General features: G+C 38.1%; 1 protein-coding gene across 1 annotated transcript in view; it reads right to left on the reverse strand.

Moving 5' to 3' along the window:
• Positions 1-20928, reverse strand: part of DPYD (dihydropyrimidine dehydrogenase) — a 1764026-nt gene that overhangs the window by 783929 nt on the left and 959169 nt on the right. The window contains exon 12 of the mRNA XM_082264968.1: positions 10871-11055. Coding sequence (XP_082121094.1) covers positions 10871-11055 — 185 coding nt within the window. The remainder of the gene's footprint in view (positions 1-10870; positions 11056-20928) is intronic.

The raw sequence follows: 20928 nt of genomic DNA on the forward strand, positions 1-20928 counted from the left end.
TGAAAATGTCCAAATTGGACCCAGTTAGCCATTTTCCCTCCCTGGTGTCATGTGACTCATTAGTGTGACAAGGTTTTTTTTTATTTTTTTTAAATGAAGCTTTAATGTTACTTTAAATGTACAGTATCTCACAAAAGTGAGTACACCCCTCACATTTTTGTAAATATTTTATTATATCTTTTCATGTGACAACACTAAAGAAATTACACTTTGCTGCAATGTAAAGTAGTGAATGTACAGCTTGTATAACAGTGTACATTTGCTGTCCCCTCAAAATAACTCAACACACAGCCAATAATGTCTAAACTGCTGGCAACAAAAGTGAGTACTCCTCTAAGTGAAAATGTCCAAATTGGGCCCAAAGTGTCAATATTTTGTGTAGCCACCATTCTTTTCCAGCACTGCCTTTACCCTCTTGGGCATGGAGTTCATCAGAGCTTCACAGGTTGTCACTGGAGTCCTCTTCCACTCCTCCATGACGACATCTGGTGAATGTTAGAGACCTTGCGCTCCTCTACCTTCCATTTGAGGATGCCCCACAGATGCTCAATAGGATTTAAGTCTAGAGACATGCTTGGCCAGTCCATCACCTTTACCCTCAGCTTCTTTAGCAAGGCAGTGGTCGTCTTGGAGGTGTGTTTGGGGGGTCGTTATCATGTTGGAATACTGCCTTGCAGCCCAGTCTCGTAAGGGAGGGGATCATGCTCTGCTTCAGTATATCACAGTACATGTTGGCATTCATGGTTCCCTCAATGAACTGTAGCTCCCCAGTGCCAGCAGCACTCATGCAGCCCCAGACCCTGACACTCTCACCACCATGCTTGACTGTAGGCAAGACACACTTACCTTTGTAAAATATTGCACAGGTGATCAAATAGCACCAAAAGAAAGGTCTATTTGTGGGAAAAAAAGGACGTCAATTTTGTTTAGGTATAGCATCGCACGACCGCGCAATTGTCTGTTAAATTCACGCAGTGCCGAATCGCAAAATAGGGCCTGGTCTTTGAGCAGCCAAATCTTCCGGGGCTTAAGTGGTTAAAACAGTTGAAATTGGAACCAGTTAATACAGACCTGGCTGTCCTGACTTTAAACTATTAAAAACGGGACAATTAGACATATATGGACATGCCTGTCCTAACTAAAAAGAAGTTAAAAATGGTAAAAAAAAAAAAAAAAAAGAAGGATTATAAGGGACCTAATTGTCCTTACCTAAAAAGGGGGTTGAGACTAAAGCAAGCAAAAATATGTAATTTACAGGACTGGTGTCTCTGATGGTTGTTAATCATGCTGCATATGTGTGCATGCACGTGAAAGTGCACATATAGGTACATACATAAATAGTACATACACACACAAATGCATATGCATATACAAATCCACCCAAAAAAAACAGTCCTCAGTGTAGTAAGGTGGCACCTGACCCACCTCGCCTACTGATATGTGGACCATGGTCTCACTAAAAATAGAGGCCGAAGGTTCACCTTACTGGAGACTCAGAAAAAAATCATATTTATAATATTAATGCATGTTGCAAGCGCTCCCCATATAATGGAACTTATGCACACGCTGACATGAACATAACCTAATTCTTCCTGGATTATATGGGGATAGGAGAAAGGGAAAGAAAGGAAGTGAACATAGGAGAACAAGGACCATCTAACAAATCTGAACAACAGAACAAGGTGACCGGAGTACCCCTCTGGTCTGTAGGTTCATAAAGATAGTTGTCATAATGAACGAGTGTAGGGTTACATCACTGAGTGAAGCTCTAAATCTTCATTCAACCCTTGGGATCAAAGATCCTAATGCTTTCCTAGTCCAAAGCCTACGGTGTCTTTTACCACTATCCAAATCAATACCAATAGCTTCAATGCCAAACACCTTTAGACCCTCTGTGCTTCTGTTGTGTATATCTGAAAAGTGCTGAGGGACGGAGTCGTTTTCTTTAGAAGTAGCGATACTGCTCCTGGGTTCACCTACTCTCACTCATAGTGGGCAGGACGTGCAGCCTACATACAAAAGCCCACAAGGGCACAACAGGCGATAGATCACGTAGGAGGTGCTACAATCAATATTTTTTAGGTGGATTTGTATATGCATGTGTATGTGCACGTGTGCGCATGTACTCTTTATGTATGTCATTTTTCATCTAACTATGTGTGCACTTTCACTTGCATGTACACATATGCAGCACCATTAACAATCAACAATGAACCATCAGAGGGACACTAGTCCCATAAATTACATATTTTTGCTTGTTGTAGTCTCAACTCATTTTTTAGGTAAGGACAATTCAGTCCCTTTTAAATTTGTTTCCTTTTTTTTACTGTTTTTTTTTTTTTTAACTTATTTTTAGTTAGGACAGGTAAGTCCATATGTGTCTATTTGTCCCATTTTTAATAGTTTAAAGTCAGGACAGCCAGGTCCGAAATAACTGGTTCCAGTTTCAACTGTTTTAATCTAGGACATTTAGGCCCCGTTCACATAGGGGCGATGCTATGTGACCTTTGAACATTGAAGTCTATGGCGGTCGCCTCCTGGTCGCCCCAAAGAAGCTCCGGACCCTTTTTCTAAGTCGGAGCGACTTGTGTCGCTCCTATTACAACGGGTCCGCAGCTTCCCTATGGGAGGCAACCTACGGCGACCTGTGAGGCGACCAGGTCGCCTCACAGGTCGCCTTAGTGTGAACGGGGGCTTAGGTCATTATTAATTTGTCCATTATCTTTTATTATTTTTAAATACTAATAAAAGTACTCCAGTGAGGAGTATTTGCTAACATTGGAGACTGTCTGTGTCAATACATCTCTTTTGGCCTTCGTATACCTGTTCACTATAGTAGTTGTATTAAATTTATGTTTATTTTAACATGTTTCAAGCTGCCAACTATTTCTTCACAGAAACATTGTAGTAAGGATATGGCTCTAGGGTTTTGTATAGACGCTAGCCGGAAACGAATGATCCTCAAATTCTTTATTCCTGCATGAATGCAGTGAGCCTGCCATGTAATTACTCTTTGGACTAGCCCCTGTTGGTACACAGAGGCAGGGGTTAATATATATTGGGTCCGCCTCTGCCGCTCACTCCATCTGTTGCAGGCTACTTCTTAGATGAGACCAGATATGATGTTGCTGGATACCCGGGTCTTCGGTTGAGCGTCCGTTCCACTGATGCAAGAGGTGGCCTGCAGCAGTGGCGTGGGTGCCTTCACAGCAGTCACTATATACCAGTGGGGATTGGCAGCATCAGGGGTAATTCTAAATGTAGTATAATATATACCATGTAATAATACAGGAACCACGTATGCACTTTGAGGAGGTAATGGTGGGAGCTGTTTGCTTTGATGCATATTTATGGTGTTTGATGTAGATACATAAATGAATGTATATATTTATGTATATACTGCAAAGTATTATATTGCACGCTATATGTCATTTACTGCCTTTCCTGTCGCAAAGGGTGGCTGTCAATCTGTGATCTGGATCCTGGAGTGACACACACCACCATTGATGGATGAACGGTGGGGCCTATCAATGAGGCTTGTCTAGATCACATCTGAAAAAGTATATAAATATATAGTGGATCATTTGTTCTTTTGGCTCTGAGGAAGAGGGTTCCCCCTTGAAATGCATTAGCCTAGCCATCACGGACACCATCTGGTCTCCTTGCATCATTAGAGCAGTCTAACAGTCCTAAAGGTGACTTGTTTACATTGTGTTTTGACATGTGTGTACACCACATGCATTTGTGAGTATCAGCTGTGTCACTTTTTATCCTTTAATAAATATTTTTAATGGAATTGCACTAGGTCAGTGCGCCCTGTTCTTGTTTTCGTTTTATCCCCTGTAAAGCTGGGTTTCTACATCCACGCTAACAGCAGATGGATGAATGCCCTCTGCCAGGCTGTCAGAATACTTGAACGATGCCTGTATCTGATTGAATGCAGCCACTGTTCAACTGCCAACTTTTTAAAAGGCTCTTTCAACAAAAGTTGATTGAACAATCAATTTTTGTTAAATGCAGGCCATACACTGCTCGAATTTTAACCTTACAAGCCGGAGTGATGATCTCATCGCTTATCATTCCGCCTTCTCCTCCTGTCAGCATGTTTTTTTGTCAGTATATGAACTGATTGTTTCCTTGTGCTATTATGGTTTCATACTCTGTACTGCTGTACAGGAATTGCAGGAGGCTAATATTAGGTAAAATACAAGTTCTTACATTGCTTGAATTTAAAAGTAAATTTAATAATGTGTTAATTAATTCAGAGTTGCATTGATTTGAGTATTTTTTTATCTGCCTAGAATTCTGCTTTAAAACAGTGTAAGTGTATTGCAATCAAAGTGATAAACCAAATAGAAACAAAAAAGACGTCTGGATGGCCGCACTCCAATGCAATTCCCATTTATTGAAGAGGGTAAAATTCATACAGCATACAGTGGTGCGGGAACAAAACAGCTGACGTGTTTCAAACTTGTATCAGTGCTTAATCATATCTACAATATGCATGACCAAACTCTAGATATATATAGTGTAAAAAACCCCAATGGTATACATAATTACCCTGATTTTGATCAGGTGCACTCCAAACAGACAACTGGGCTGCCAGAGCAATCAATGGTTTGTTTGGTGTGCCCCTGATCTAACTCAGGGTAATTATGTATACCAATGTGCTTTTTTACACTATATATATCTAGAGTTTGGTCATGCATATTGTAGCTATGACTAAGCACTGATACAAGTGTGAAACGCATGAGAGTTTTGTTCCTGCACCACTGTATGCTGTATGAATTTTACCCTCTTGAATAAATGGGAATTGCTTCAAAGTGCGGCCGTCCAGACATCTTTTTTTGTTTCTACATGTTGTGCACCTTTTTCCTATGCTTATACAAGGTTTACTGAAGGATCTTTCACCTTGAGTGGTATCTTATTTATGGTAAACCAAATAGCTTTTGTCTCTGACCAAGATTGGCAGGGACAACCTTTAAGTGGAGTTCCACCCTAAAATTATACTTACCTCCATCTTCTTGCTCCGGGTCACCTGAAAAACAAATGGATAATCGCAATGTTTTTTTTTTTTACTTACCTGGTTTAGAAGAAAATATACTCACCTTACTTCCTCTTCCTCCCCTCGGCGGCCACGGCGAATCGTCACTTCCTGGCTTGCAATGATTCCTGGGAGCTGAATATCATCGCTCCCAGGAATCAATGCGCCTGCACCGGCCCCGACGTCAGTTCCGGTTCAGGTGCCGTCATACCTTGATAAACAGCTTCTGGGCATGCCCAGAAGCTGTTCAGGCATAATGCTGCGGCACTGGAAGTGACGGCGGGGCCGTTGCAGTGCATCGTGGGACCGAAGAGGACGGAAGAGGACGCAGAAGAGGATCGCGCTGGCTTCAAGCTGCCCACACCTGAGATGGCAGCGCTGGACAATACATTTTCAAGGTAAGTATTTCTTCTAAAAGGTAAGTGCAACCCAGGACAGATCAGAGGCTATCCATTGTGGAATGCACTAGCCCTGACTGTCCCGGGGGTATTTTTATTAAAAAAAAACTTTCCCAGGGTGGAACTTCGCTTTAAGTAGCTAGTTAAGCACTACTTGTATAGGTCATGTGTATTATTAGCAAATGTAATAAGTGAATATGCAAATCACATGGATGCAGGTTGGGTAAAGCTCAGCATATCTTGATTCCCCTCTAGTACCACTATCCTTCTTTCCATTTCTTTGTACTCCTAACCTTTTCTTCCTGACTAGAGAAAATTCACAGATGAACACACAAATTATTAAAGTGGCTTCCAAAACTGTTTGCCACTTGCTTTTACTCCATATAAAAACATTGAATCCACTGCTGTGAATTCTAGCACATTAAGTCATTAATAAGCCTATTTGCTATGTTAACTCAAGTCTGAAAATCTTTAGATGGACATCTGTTTATAAATGAAAGCAAATGTGTGTCTATTTACACAAATTTCATTTGTCCCTCTGTAGGACAAATGAAATTTGTTGGATTGGATCTTAAAACTGTTGGACGGCATCTTAAAACATAAATTGCCACAAAAACTGGAAAGTATTTCCAACAGAAAACAAGCTTGCCTGTTAGCATTGCATACTAAAAGTAAAAAGCTGTGCATAACAGAAATCATAAAGCTGTCCTGTGCTGGGTTTGATCCTTTTTTTCACTGTCTGCTTTACTGTTTACTGGTAGCACTGATATCTGCCTGGGATCATTTAGTGCTTCTACAGTATTATAGGAGTTCTAACTGATTTAAAGATACCTGTAGTGAGAAGTACACAAGGCCTGCTATTGCTGACATCTTCTAAAAAATGGCAGTTGTCTGACTTTCATGTTAATTCAAAGCCTTCAATAATTGCTATACTCCTGACCCAGATATTTCGATTAGTAATTCTGCTTTATTTGTTATGTTCATGATGATCCTTGTCCATGAACTTAAATGCATTACAGACATGACCACCATATAATTAGGATTTTAAAGTGGGGGTTAGCCTACATATTTTTGCAGTGGAATTGGATAAATAGCTACCAATTAATGTAGCAGGGAGGTGACATTGTTTGGCAGTCAGATTTACAGTTTACTAAAAGGTACAGTATAAGCAAAAGAAAAAAAAAACTAGCGCACTAAAGCTGGAATTTACAGGAGCAAGAGGAGCAAAATACTATGCAAAGTACACTGAAGTTTATCTGTACAGCCTCAGCTTTACCTTGATGCCAGTACGAGTGAATGTTGCCATGTCACCAGTGTCACCATGATGCCATCTTATTTATGTCTAAGGCAGTCCATAAATTATTAATTTTTTTTTCATTCAACCAGCAGGTACATTCTCCCATCCACACATTTGAGGTAGAGGAGCGAATCCTCCCCACTGAGCTATTGTATTCTGGGGAGCCGATCGATCAGGGAAAATCTGACAGGGCAGTTGTACAGAATTCTATCAGTTGATCAACTTCTGTACAACCTTCCTGCCTATACATGGGTCAAAATTCAGTCTTTCGCTGCTGAACTGGACAAATGTTGATCCATATATGCATAAAGTCAATGATTACATGGCACTCTCTGATGGTGGGTGGCATACCATGAGGTAAAGAGGTAAAAATATAGAAAGTAAAAAATGGGTAGAAAAATATAAAAAAGAAGGATGAGCTGGAAGGGGGGAGGGGGCCCACGAAAAGCGGCTGCCAGCTGGAGCAAGGAGAGGCTCTGAGGAGAATAAACAAAAAGAAAGCAGCGCCAGCTTAGTGAAGCATAAGGTGTATTAATACAAAAAACACATAGTGACTTACTCTTGGGTAAGTAAAGGCCGGTAGGGTAGGTGAATGGGATCATCCATCTTCTTGTCCTGGATACCGTTGCAGAAAGGAGGGGTGCAGGGTGCCGGTGGTGCATGGAGGCTGTTGTCTGGCAGCCTGTCTGATGGTGCTGTAGTGGTGAAGGACTCTCAGTGGGGCTCCACTTCCTACTTCCTGTCAGCCTGACATCACTTCCTGTGAGGTGGAGGGAAAGATGGGCGTTGCTAGCTTTCGGAGCATCCGTGCGCCTTCATTAGGCGTATCCAGGACAAGAAGATGGATGATCCCATTCACCTACCCTACCGGCCTTTACTTACCTAAGAGTAAGTCACTATGTGTTTTTTGTATTAATAAACCTTATGCTTCACTAAGCTGGCGCTGCTTTCTTTTTGTTTATTGATCCATATATGGCCAACTTAAATAAGGCCTTGCACATGAGTAAATGACGGAAGCCGGTGTCTTAGTCATATTCTTTAGTCAAAAGCCTAAAGTCAGACATACATGAATTTAAATTTGGCTGTTTGAGGAGGGACCAGCCAAATTGTGATCCATGTATGGGATGGGTGGTCTTACAGAAGTTGATCTACCAATGACTTCTATATAACCACCCTTTTGGAAAATTTCCACTTGATCAATGCCGCCAGCAATAGCCTGCAATGCTGATCAGTGTATTCTGACAGTGGGGAAGTCTCCTCGCTGTCAGAATATAATGGAGAGGATTCCCATATCCACCTTGAATCTGTGAATGTGGCAATCAAGTCTCTTTTTCAACCCACTGGTTAAACAAAAAATGTATCTATTTTTTAGGCATATTTGCTTTTTAGGCAAATTATTGAGGCAGCCCATCTATGTCAGAGATGTTCTTCTGTGTCTATTCTGAATACTTCTTATATTTTTTGCTTGTATTGGAAAGACACTATAAATTCTGATTTGATATTCAAAAGCTTTCATCACACCTTTCTGTAAGGGATATCCTTAACCACTTGCCAACCGCCAGCAGTACATATACTGCGGCAGGTCGGATCTATTGCGTAAAACAACGTACCTGTGTGTTGTTTCATGCAATAGTCAGTAGGGCCATGGGGGGGGGGGGGGTTGATCAGCTGCGATCGGCCTCTATAGAGACAGAACGGCGGTTCTATGTAAACAAGGCAGACCGTCGTTCTGTCACAGATGAACACAGGGATCTTGTGTTCCTGCTATTTAGGAATACACATCTCTATGTTCATCTAGTAAGTCCATCCCCCATACAGTAAGAAAGCACTCCCTAGGGACACACTTAACCCTTTGATCGCCCCAGGTGGTAACCCCTTCCCTGCCAGTGTCATTAGTACAGTAACAGTGTATATTTTTAGCACTGATTACTGTAGTAATGTCACTGGTCCCCTCAAAAGTGTCAGTTAGGTTTCCGAACTGTCCGCTGCAATGTCGCAGCACCGCTAAAAGTTGCTGAAAAATAAATGAATAAAAATTCCATAAATCTTTCCCCTTGTTTGTAGACTTGAAAACTTTAGTTTTGGGATTTTGTTTAACCAAAAATATGTAGCAGAATACGTATTGGCCTAAAATGATGAAATTATTTTATTTTTTTGGCTGTGTTTTAAATTGTCGTCGTTTTTTTATTTATAGCACAAAAAATAAAAAACAAGAGGTGGTAAAATACCACCAAAAGAAAGCTCTATTTGTGGGGAAAAAAGGACATACATTTTATTTGAGTACAGCATTGCACGGCCGCACAATTGTCAGTTAAAATAACGCAGTGCTGTATCGCAAAAAATTATCTGATCATTAGGGGGTAAAACCTTCCGGTCCAGAAGTTGTTAATGTGCCACCATAGTGATTATCCTCTAACCAAAAACTCAACAGTCATGTAGTTGTTTAATATTAGGGAAGGAGAAGAACAATGAATCTCTGGAATAGACATTCAATCATGCAACCTTTCCAAAATCTGTCCAGAGCTGAAGATATTGTTTGAACTAGATCACTGCTTCTAAACTCCGGTCCCCAGGACCCACTAACAGGCCAGGTTTGCAAGATAACTGAAATACATCACAGGTTATATAATTTGCTGCTCAGTGATTTCAGTATTCTAGTCTGTATCTCCCCAAGGTAATGCTCCAAATCTGGTCTGTTAAGCCTCGTACACACGCTACGAATTTCCGCCGACCGGTCGTCCGTCTTTTGTCCACAGTGCATGTCCGTTGGTTGAAATGTGCTCTAGACTGCACACGAATTTTGTCGTCCGACAGAATTCTACTTCAGAAGTGATGTCATGTGTTGGATTGCTTTCTATGTGTTCTTTCATCTCTGAGCATGCCTAGTCTTGCTCATAAGATTTTTCCCCGTCGAAATCTGTACTAACGAGACGAAAATCAGACGTGTGTTGACGGAGGACAAAAATTTTAATGCCTGCACATCAGGATTTTGTCAGCCGAAAAGTCGGAGTCGGCTGTTGAAAGCACCATACTAACAATCCGAAAATCGGCAGATCGGTCGTCGGACGAAATTTCCCTTCCGAATTTCTTATCGTGTGTACGGGGCTTTAGTGAGTCCTGAGGACAGGAGTTGAAAACCACTGAACTAGATAGACTTAAGTCTTTTTTTTTTAACCTGACTACGTAATTATGTAAACGATCTGAAATTCATCAAATATGATGATGACCTGACAGCAAGGCCAAAAACAAACAAGTGGCAATCTCAGCTGAGTTAAGTCTCTGGTAATATTGGTTCTTCACTTCTCTATAGAAAATCTTTTTGGAGGACACATTTTTGATAATTTAATATACAGTAGGGAAATGGTGTGTTAACTTTGCAAGGGAAGCTGCACTTTGCAAGGAAATTCCCCCAAGCTTATAGCATGTGAGGAAATCACATTTTGTAAATAATACATACAATTATGTGCAAGGAAAAAAAACAATTCTTGCACATGACTGGATGATGGAAGTCAGCAGAACTTTCCCTCACTCTGGGGAAAAATCCATTGGAAAGTGCAACTTCCCTTGCAAAGTGAACAGTCTATTTACCTTTAGTAAATCAACCTCATTGCTTGAGAGTGTTGAGATGCTCAAATGGACCTAGGTATCACAGGAAAAGCTATAATTCTATAGAGTTACATCAAGAGACAACATTTATAATGCGCACTGTAACGTGCGTGTGTATATTCTTGAACTCTAGCATAAGCAAGTTTTTACATTGTCTAACATATTTTCAACTTTTTTTTTTTATTTTAGTAAATGCTAAGCATAAATAATAATACAGTGTTTATGTGTGGCATTTAAGCATCTCTAATCTGTAGATTGCACTTCATGCAAAAGGACATTGAACCCAACAAAGATATCTTAATTCATTCGTATCTTCAATAAAGCACATTGTGGAACATCTGTTTTTTCTTGGCAAACAATAGTATACAAGTGAGATTAGGTATGGGTGGTAATTCAGTAAAAAAAAAAAAAAAGGGGAAGAATTACATAAATAGGCATTAGTACATTTGTTTTTTTAAATTTGCACTGTAGAAAAATTAGTGAGTCCCTCTCTACCTAAACAGGGAATTAAAAAGGTTGATATACCTGTATATATTTGTGGATGTACCAAGATGCTTGTTTTCCATCGTTTACTGATTCAACAGTTGTATTTGCCAAGCCTCCAATATCCCCTCCAGCAAATACACCAGGCTCGCTGGTTTGCATTGTCTCTGAGTTAATATCAGGTAAACCCCATCTGTTAAACTTGATTGGCGTCAAGGCTTCAACAACTGAAAAATATGATAGGAAAATTATAAAAATTTTCATGTGTAAAAAAAAATTACTTAAATGTTTTGGCAAAAAGCAGAGGGCTGGCTGTGTTTGTCATGATTAGAAGACCATAGTTGGTTGGATTGAGTGGCTCAAACTACTACACGATGAGACTGCTGCTTACTATGACAACTTATCCTGGGAGAAATTATGTAGGTGATACCACCAACACTGAGATTAAATTGCAGGTAAAGCAGCTGTACATCAATCCATATAACAAGGGATAACACAATACTGCTTCACATTATATACAGTGCTGACCTGTACCATCAATATTTAAATTACTTAAGAGGTAAACATATATGACTTATTTATATACTGTATACCAGTGCAAAAAAAAAAAAATAATAATAATCTATTATGATGTCACTAAAAAAATGCTATAGTGCAGTGCAAAAAAAGTCCATAAGAAGTGTCTAGTGAATCCTCAAAACTTTTAAAAAATTGCCACAGTGCTGCACTGTGCATATACTGTACAATATACAATACAAAAGTAAAAGAAACAGAAACCACCGAATTGGCCAGGATTGCCCAGGGGGACTTTAAATGAGACACCACACTTATGTTTGTAAAGGCAAAGTAAAAATACATCTTGTGGAATAAAAGATTTTAATATACAGATAGCAAGAGCTGTATTATATAATGACCCATAAACATATTAGACTGATCCAAATAAAGCACTGATAGGTTGCCAATCTAAACATACACATGAAAATCATAAAAACAATTCATCTTAGTATACTCTACGCGTTTCGCAAAATAGGATTTGCTTCTTCAGGAGTGGATGCATGTCATGCGTCTAAAAAGTAAAACAGTAATATAAGTATTGTATATACATTATTGAATAAAGTATACACAATACTTATATTACGGTTTTTTTAGACGCATGACATGCATCCACTCCTGAAGAAGCAAATCCTATTTTGCAAAACGCGTAGAGTATACTAAGATGCATTGTTTTTATGATTTTCATGTGTATGTTTAGATTGGCAACCTATCATTGCTTTATTTGGATCAGTCTAATATGTTTATGGGTCATTATATAATACAGCTCTTGTTATCAGTATATTAAAATCTTTTATTCCACAAGATGTATTTTTACTTTGCCTTTACAAACATAAGTGTGGTGCCTCATTTAAAGTCCCCCCTGGGCAATCCTGGCCACTTCGGTGGTTTCTGTTTCTTGTATGCATTTTGGGATGGAGGCACACCACTTTGATGTGAGACTCAGATCACACCCCTCTGTATTCATACAAAAGTAAAAGGTGCTATAGTGTTGTGTCAAACCATTTTTAAAAAAGTGTCCAAAAACGCTTCCAAACTTTTTAAAAGTGCCACCATGCTTTGCAAGCAATATAAACCTTTTTTTGCTTTGGAGGACGGGGTTTACTGAAACAACATGATCAATCAAAGGGCCTAAATGAGTTTAATGGTAATCAGCAGGCTCTCCTTCAGATATATTTTTTCAAACTACCAATATTTCCTTATGATCATATGCTACAATATAATAACTCATATTTATTGTCCAGCATAAAATCACACTTTGACTAAGACCATACAGTATATGATATACATTTAATATGTGCCTCCCCCAGAAGAAGTTATGTGCCCCATCTGCCTTCTGCACTTCACAAAACAGGGGGTGCATGATACCTATGTAACCAGTCTTTTAGGATACATTTGGATCTATTCTTACTATCAATGTAGCTTTATCATACAGAATTAATAAATTCATACATTTTGACTGGATTTTGAGATCTGCAGTTAAACTCAGACAGGAATGTGGACGGGCATTCAGGCCTCTGCTTATGGATGTTATGATAGACTCATTAAAAGGTATATGTTTTTCTAGACTCTGATTTAATAATATTTGGAATGACTAATATTTTGCTTGCCGGATATCCACTAATGACATCCAATTAGCCATTGACAAAATATGAGACCAAGGAATGTTTCAACACATCTAGTAGGGAGCCATCAGTCAGAGCCACTTGCAAACGGTCTGCAGAAAAGGAGGTATATTTATTGTACTTGAATATGTTCTGGGTAGAAGGGAATCAGAGAAAAAATATCCTTTAAAAAAATGTTCCAGTTTGAGCCTTCAAATTTCAAAACAACATGTCTGCCTCGTGTTTCTTACTCAATTTTTGGGTTTCTCAGACCTCTTTATCTCAATATTTGTATTTTCATTTCCAGCCAGAAGATAAAGATGTAGGCTCTTACCCACATTTACTTCTCTATACTTATCTGCTTAGTATAAAAAAAATCCTGCTATTCACAAAGCTCAAGCTGAAATTTACACTTACAGCTGAATAAGGCAGGCACGTTCACTTATGTGATAATAGGAAAACGTGCACAATAAAAATAGCTGATAACTGTATATATCTCCCTTTTTCTTTTACAGAATTTTTAAGTAACTATAAATCCAAACATAATAATGTTCATAGTCCAACTCTCATTGGGAAACAGCAATACCTAGCATCTGTAGAGTTTCTATCTGAATAAAAGCATGGTGGCTGATATTTTTGACTTTTTATTCTTCAAATACTTGTTTTGCATATGTCAAACTGACCTTCTTGCTTTAATATTTAAGTCACTAACCCAGGATAAATATGAAAAACAGGTATCCTGAGGTTTCTCTTACTTTCTTGATATACTCAGAGCACTGAAATAAGTGGATCAGCATATTAGCCAGGCAACTAGACATTCAGAATGAGGTCAGCCATGGCAGTCCCAATATTCCTCTCAGGAAAGATATATTTTGGGGATGAAATGCTGAGGGAAGATTAAAGAGAAGCAGACAATCCTCATTTCCTTTTTTGTTTAAAGTAAGGCATGTTAAGCAGTTCTTTAAAGGTGCTTGACTTTTTGTTTAATCTAGCAAAGATTTGGGCTGGATGGAAGCGTATATTTTTTAAAAGTATTCTGGGGATGTTGAATTTAGGACACCTAAAATGGTTTTGTCTGTTATGAGACAGTTCATCTAAATTGGCAAAATCACTGATGTTTTTGGGAACCGCAGGAGCAATGTACATATTAAGGCTTCATTCATATGGATCAGTAGACGCTTTGTATCTATACAAATATCCACATCACACCATATATAATACATTGTAAAATTACCAATATTTTGTAAAAAGTTTGTTATAAAATGTATGTTTACAAACAGTATCAAAACTGCCCAAGGCACACATATGGTCCATCCACTCCATTCAGATGGCGGCTTCCTGTGCATAGCTCCAAATCAAAGTGTTTATGTACAGTCATGCGAAAAAGTAGGAACACCCTATGGAAATTGTTGACTGTTTCAACATATTTGAACAGGCAAAATGTAGATCTATATGAATTTTTTGAAAGTTGGTCAATATGGAGCAATAATGGACATATGAATTGCCTATTGTAGATACCATGCATTTTCTTCTTGTTTATAGCTGGAATTGTGACTGAAGTGTAAGGGAGGTTGAATGTGGTTGGCAACTACACTATCAGTGAAGGACATATCTTTGAAAACAACCTACAATAACAGTATGATCACCTCCTCTGGATCACAGTGACAGTCTTCACATATTGACAACTATTTAGGTGATCAAACAGCCATACAGGACTTACTTCTGGATGTTTGGTGGATGTACCAGTGGCTTCATGATTTGCATTTTGCTGTATAATACATTTCCTTATTGTGGCTGGAATATTGTCTCAAGTGTGAGGGAGGTTGATTAAAGCTGCTATTTGCATTACCATCCCATGTGAATGAACTTGGCTTTCAGGATAATCTATGATAGCAGCTAGTTCTCCTCCTCTTGACCTTGGGGACATTTCACATGTGCAATGCTTTAGTAACTACTTATTTACAATACAACCAGAATATTTTGAGCGCATAGTGGATCCTTTAATGTTTACACACATGGTAGTGAGCCAATAAAAAACCTATGGCAATACATAATTGATCAAACTATTGCTTCAATTGACTTAAGAACAATCCCCATATTGAGAATGCAACCCTATTTAATTTTTATCATTGATTATTCATTTAGGCTCCAATTACAGCCTGGAAATGTATAAATATCTTTTAGACCACTTGTGGGTCATATTTTATGTCATTTACAGAATAAGGGCATTTAGCATTATTTTAATGAGTTGTTTTGTCTTTTATTTTAGTTAAATTTGTGTAGAATAAAGGTTTTGTAACTATATTGGTCAGAAGAAGTCTGAATTATATATATATATATATATATATATGCTGCATTTTAGTATCTAGTTTTATAGAGGAAGTAGGTAAAGCAAGTAATACATATTTTCAAATTATTCTTTAATGCATGCTTTTGTGGAACACTGTCCTTACTATAGTGGATGTAGATTTGAATAAGGTAAAAACTGAAAGTAGTATAAGATCTGGAGATTGCTTTTTGTGTGATCTTTGGTAAAAAAAATAGATATTCATTCAACGGTGACTACAGGTTAAGTTACTTGAACAAATGATACATAAAATTGTTATGGTCTATTCTTTCTCATAATCTAAATTAATGTCAATGGTTCTTTATTGAAAGTAAGAACAAAAATACAGTAAATGGCAGAGAGATACAGTATCAGTATTGATGAATTTTGCAGGTTCTTGCAATAGGATTTTATACGAACAATAAATGTTTTTTTAAACAATTCCCAGTGGTTTACACAGTGGGACAATAAGTGTGTAATAGCAAAGGCTTTCTTCCAGTTATTTTCAGGGAAGGTGTTGCCCAAAATGTCTTCCCATTTGACAATGGTAGCAGGCTTGGAGAAACAATCGTCGTTATATAGATTGTAAAACAGTGAAATGCCTCAAATGGGGCATGAAGGGTCGTGGAGAAATTCATAAAGTGAAGTTGGAATTTCAAAATGTTGGGGTAGTGGGTGTTTCAGTAAAAAGGATTGGATCCCCAAGTGAGTAAAGCGATTGGAGGGAGGTAGCTCATATTGAGAGCTTATATTTTTGAATGTATGGAGGGAGTCACTGTTATACAAGCCAGCAAGGAAGATAATGCCCTTAGACTGTCAATAGTGTAGGTCATTATGTGGGATGATGTGATGTAAAAACCATTATAGGGACAGATAGTTTGCATAACGACCTAGTAGGATAGGAGGGGAAATTAAATTCCAACCATATGTTAAGGGATGCCTTCACAGTCATACTTGTGGAGACAAAGCATGGTGCCCCCACTTTGAGGGCTATAAGTGCAGATTTAGGATCAACACGGGGAATTGTCGTAGCTTCCCTATTTGCCCATGTTTTTTGTCTAGTATGGTTCCACCAATATTTAAGTTGGTCAAAAACACATGCATTATAATAGGCAATAATGTTAGGTAAACCCATACCATTGTTCTTCCAATCTTGCATCCAAAGAAAGGAGCAGAGAAGACATTTGAGAGAAGCCAGCCTGGGTAAGTAAATTAATAAGACTTCTAGTGCCATCAAGTGCTTGATGGCCTGGACCGATCCTCACTTTATCTGGGTGGATAAGCTGGGGTGAGACTTGTTGCAGTCTAAATGCAATTAGTTTGGCAAATATTTTCACACCAGTGTTGAGGAGGGTAATATGTCTGTAATTTGCAGGTATAGTAAGGTATTTGTTATGTTTAGGATTTATCACAATCACAGACTGCAACATTTCAGATGGAAAAAAAACAGAAGAGGCATAAGAAGAGGAAGCAACTTCTGCAGATAATTGCTTATAAAATATATCCTCACCAGGGGATTTAGGGATAGGTAACGAGCATCAAGTTTTTTGGATCTCTTGAGAGGTGAAAAAGCATGTGCAGTTCATTTTGTTCTGAATAAATATTCAGATGAATTTTTTGTTATTCAGAGATTTGCATATGTCCGAATCCTGGAATTACAGTACAAACAAATGTGACTGAATTCTCCAAATAACAAAATGATATTCGTCAGAATTTTGCAAAATTTCAATTTAAATTTGATTCGAACTGTACACATATTGTTGAAATTAAAGACTGTGTGTAGTATTAGTGTACCATTTTGAAATAATGCTGTTTTTATTCAGCCAATGGTGATCTAAAGAGTTGTTGTAATCAGTTGATGAAGATTTTTATTTTGTTTATTCACTTTGCAAGTGTAAACTTGATAAAAAATAAAACAGTAAAATATAAATATTTCAAAGCATTTGTACTTGCCTTTTTTTTTCCTCAGCTTGCTAAAACCTCTGCACAGTATTGTAAATAGTAAAATGTTGAAAAGAAAGATACTACTTTTATTAATTAGAACACTTTGCATATTTTGAATGAATGTATTATAAATACAAACAAGATCATGGTGTATAAATAACAGATGTTTGGTTACTGCCGCATTCATATACATCTTTTTTTTTCCGACCAATTCAAAATTTATTGCTTCAAACGTTTCGAAACGAGAAAAAAAAAATATTGGTAAATTCAAAGAAAATTGTAAAAATACATAGAATGAATTCCGAATACGAATCCTGACTACAAATTAAACAAATCAACCGAACGTAACAAAACTAAATAACTAGATTAAGGAATCTAAATGAAACAAATGTTTTCATCATGTACATGTCTAGAGGTGAATGGCTGAGAGATAAAGGTGAGAGCAAGTAAATTTACTTTTCAGAGAAAGTCAGTAATGGTGGGCAAAGCAGGTTGGGAAATGGAGCCATCATTACAGGGATCGTAGAGCTTGGTAAAAATCTCCAAAAGCATTAGCTACTGTATGTCTTTTGGGTAGAATAGCTTGTTCTGGTAAAGAGGGTGGGCAAAAGAGGCAACTTTCTGTTTGAGTTGTTTCGCCTTCACCATTTTTGCTAACCATCCACCTGCTTTGTTATGAAGTTCATAAGAGTTCGCTCTTAAAACATTTTAAGTGGGTTTTGTATTTGTAAAGAACCAAGCATCTCAAGTTTTGCCTATCTTGGAGAATAGCCTTCTCCAAGTATGTTGGAGAGTAAGTTGGGGTCTTGGTGCTTTTTATTAGTTTACTTCTGTAGTACTATAGAGATAAGTATGTCTTCATGTTTAAAACACCCCTCATATATACTTTCTATGTGTTTCACAAAGAAAAACCAATTGATGTCAGAACTATCTTCAGATGAAAAAAAAAATAGTAATGCTCCATCTCTACTCCCATCTTATTACACACCCGTCTGATAAATACCATCTTGCTCCATTCCAGAAATGGTCTTTCATCTTCAAGGACAATGAACTCCCAGAAAAGATCCTAGCGAGCTATAGCCACATTCAGAAACTCACGGTCTCAGAGACGTGGCGTGAAATGCAATTCAAAATCATTCACAGGGCATATTACCAATTTCACACCAATGTGATGGACCCTACCCAAGCGCAATTCCCTTGGTGCTCATTATCACGTCCCTCATTAATTCATCGTCTTTGGGAATGCTCAATTATTTCTGCAAACTGGGACTCTGTGCTTGCTTACATCTTCAAAATCACCGGAGTTCAACTACCCAAAAACCCTCTACTGTGTTTATTCGGAAGTGAACCACCACCTCCCCCATCATCGTCAACAAGATCACCAAACCTCACTCAATGGACTCATATTTTTCTGCTAGTTGCTTGGAGGAGGATTATGTGCCAATGGATGAAAAGTCAGCACCACCCCGTCATTCGACTGTGAAACGAGCACTGATATCACTCTTCGACCTCGAGAGACTAGACACCATTGTACTGAACTTTCGTTCCACTCCTCACTTTTTTGATAGATGGTGCAGGATATCCTGCGCCCATTCTGTTATAGAGATTGGTACCTTAAATGTGATCCACCAACTCTCTAAGTAAACTTAGGCTATCCGATCTGTCAAACCCCTCCGTTTGTTCACCACCCTGAAATCTCCACGGTTACATAAAGCTTTCGAATGGCTTCAGCTTCCTCCACCATGACAGGCTGCACCACCCAGATACAATAACATTGCTTCCACTCCTGAGGGTACAGATGTTCAATATATTGTTAACTTTTTCCATTATGCACTGGCATAACATGCCATCTCTCTGTCAGGGGTAAATATTCTTCCCCACTACCCCTTCCCCATTATCTTTCTCATGTGTCCTTTAAATAGTTATAGTTTCCAGGCTGGTAAACTCTGTATTAGGATCCACAGTACAATAAAACCTAAGTGTAGCTGGCCAGCTAAAACCTGTCCTAGGTTGCTAATATGACTTACATGCATATAAGCTAGACCTGCTAATAACCTTAATACAGTGCATATGTTTATATGTGAGAGACAAAATCAGTCATTTACTGTGATTTTATGCTTGGATGTCATATAACAATTGTATATTGTGTTCACAGAAGCAAAAGGAAAAATATGCCTGTAAGATTCATTGTATGCCTGTAAGGTAAGCTCAGACACAGCAGAATTGAAACCAGTAAGAGCTGAGTTATACTTTATTACAGAGCAGAGTTAAACTTTATTACCCATCAGGAGTTTGTGGCCAATCACAGCCAATCTCACACTCAGCAAAAGTCTTGGCCAATCACCGCCAGTTACACCCATTTTTGTATAAAAGTTCCATGCACACAGCCAGCATTCTCATTCCACCAGAGAGAGAAGAACTGAACACACAGATCCACAGAGTCAGTTTTATGGAAGCAAGTGGCCAAAAATAGGTAATTAATACATATATATGTTCCTATTGTTAAAAATGTGATTAGAACTGTATACTGAACTAGTTATGTGTTCACTTGTAGTTCCACCAATCAAACTCTAACATCATAGCGAACTCAAACAATCCATTCGTCCTAGCAAACTTCAAACGTTATAGCAAACAGCAATAGAGAAGAAAGAATATAGATTAAGCATCATATATACCTCTCAGAGAGATCATAAAGTATTCAAAGTGAAAGTACAGATACTGAAGAGAGAAATATATCCACTATTTTATGTAGAATGACAAGATTTAACAGTTGAACCACTATTTTGTTATACTTTATTCAACACACGTTTGTACATGGACTGTCTGCTGCAAAAGTGTCAGTGTTATATATGAAGAAAACACATACGCAAGTCATGCCCGCATATGTAAATGGTGTTCAAACCACACATATGAGGTATTGTCGCGATCGTTACAGTGAGAGTAATAATTGTAGCACAAAAATTCCTTTGTAACTCTAAACAGGTAACCGTTAAATTTTTTTAAAGCGTTGCCTAGGGAGATTTTTAAGTACCGAAGTTTGTCGCCATTCCACAAGTGTGTGCAATTTTAAAGCATGACATGTTAGGTATCTATTTACTCGGTGTAACATTATCTTTCACAATATACAAAAAAAATTGGGCTAACTTTACTTTTTTTTTTTTTTAATTCACAAAAGTGTATTTCTTTCCAAAAAAATTGCATTTAAAAGACCTCTGCACAAATGCGTGTAACATAAAATATTGCAACAATCGCCATTTTAATATCTCTAGGGTCTCAGCCAATATATATATATATATATATATATATATATATATATATAATGTTTGGGGGTTCAAAGTAATTTTTGAGCAAAAAATACTGATTTTAACTTGTAAGCAACAGATGTCAGAAAAAGGCCTAGGCTCCAAGAGGTTAATCAGTGATCCACCACCAAGGCCATATAGCCAACAAGCCTACCAGAGCAAAGAGACTTTTATACAGTTGATATTGAGTTAACAAAGCTGTTTGTAGCTCCTAATCTTTCCAAGACCGGCTTAATCCAACTGCAAAAGCTATTTGCAGATCTCCCAGCACTCCAGGACAGGGTAGATGGTCACCGCACTCACTGGTCAACCTCCTATCCCATTGATATATGCAAAAGAATACCAAGCATCTGCACATAGTGCAAAACTATT

Source organism: Pelophylax lessonae, assembly GCF_965119305.1.
Source record: "Pelophylax lessonae genome assembly, chromosome: 8".
Classification (NCBI taxonomy): Eukaryota; Metazoa; Chordata; class Amphibia; order Anura; family Ranidae; genus Pelophylax; species Pelophylax lessonae.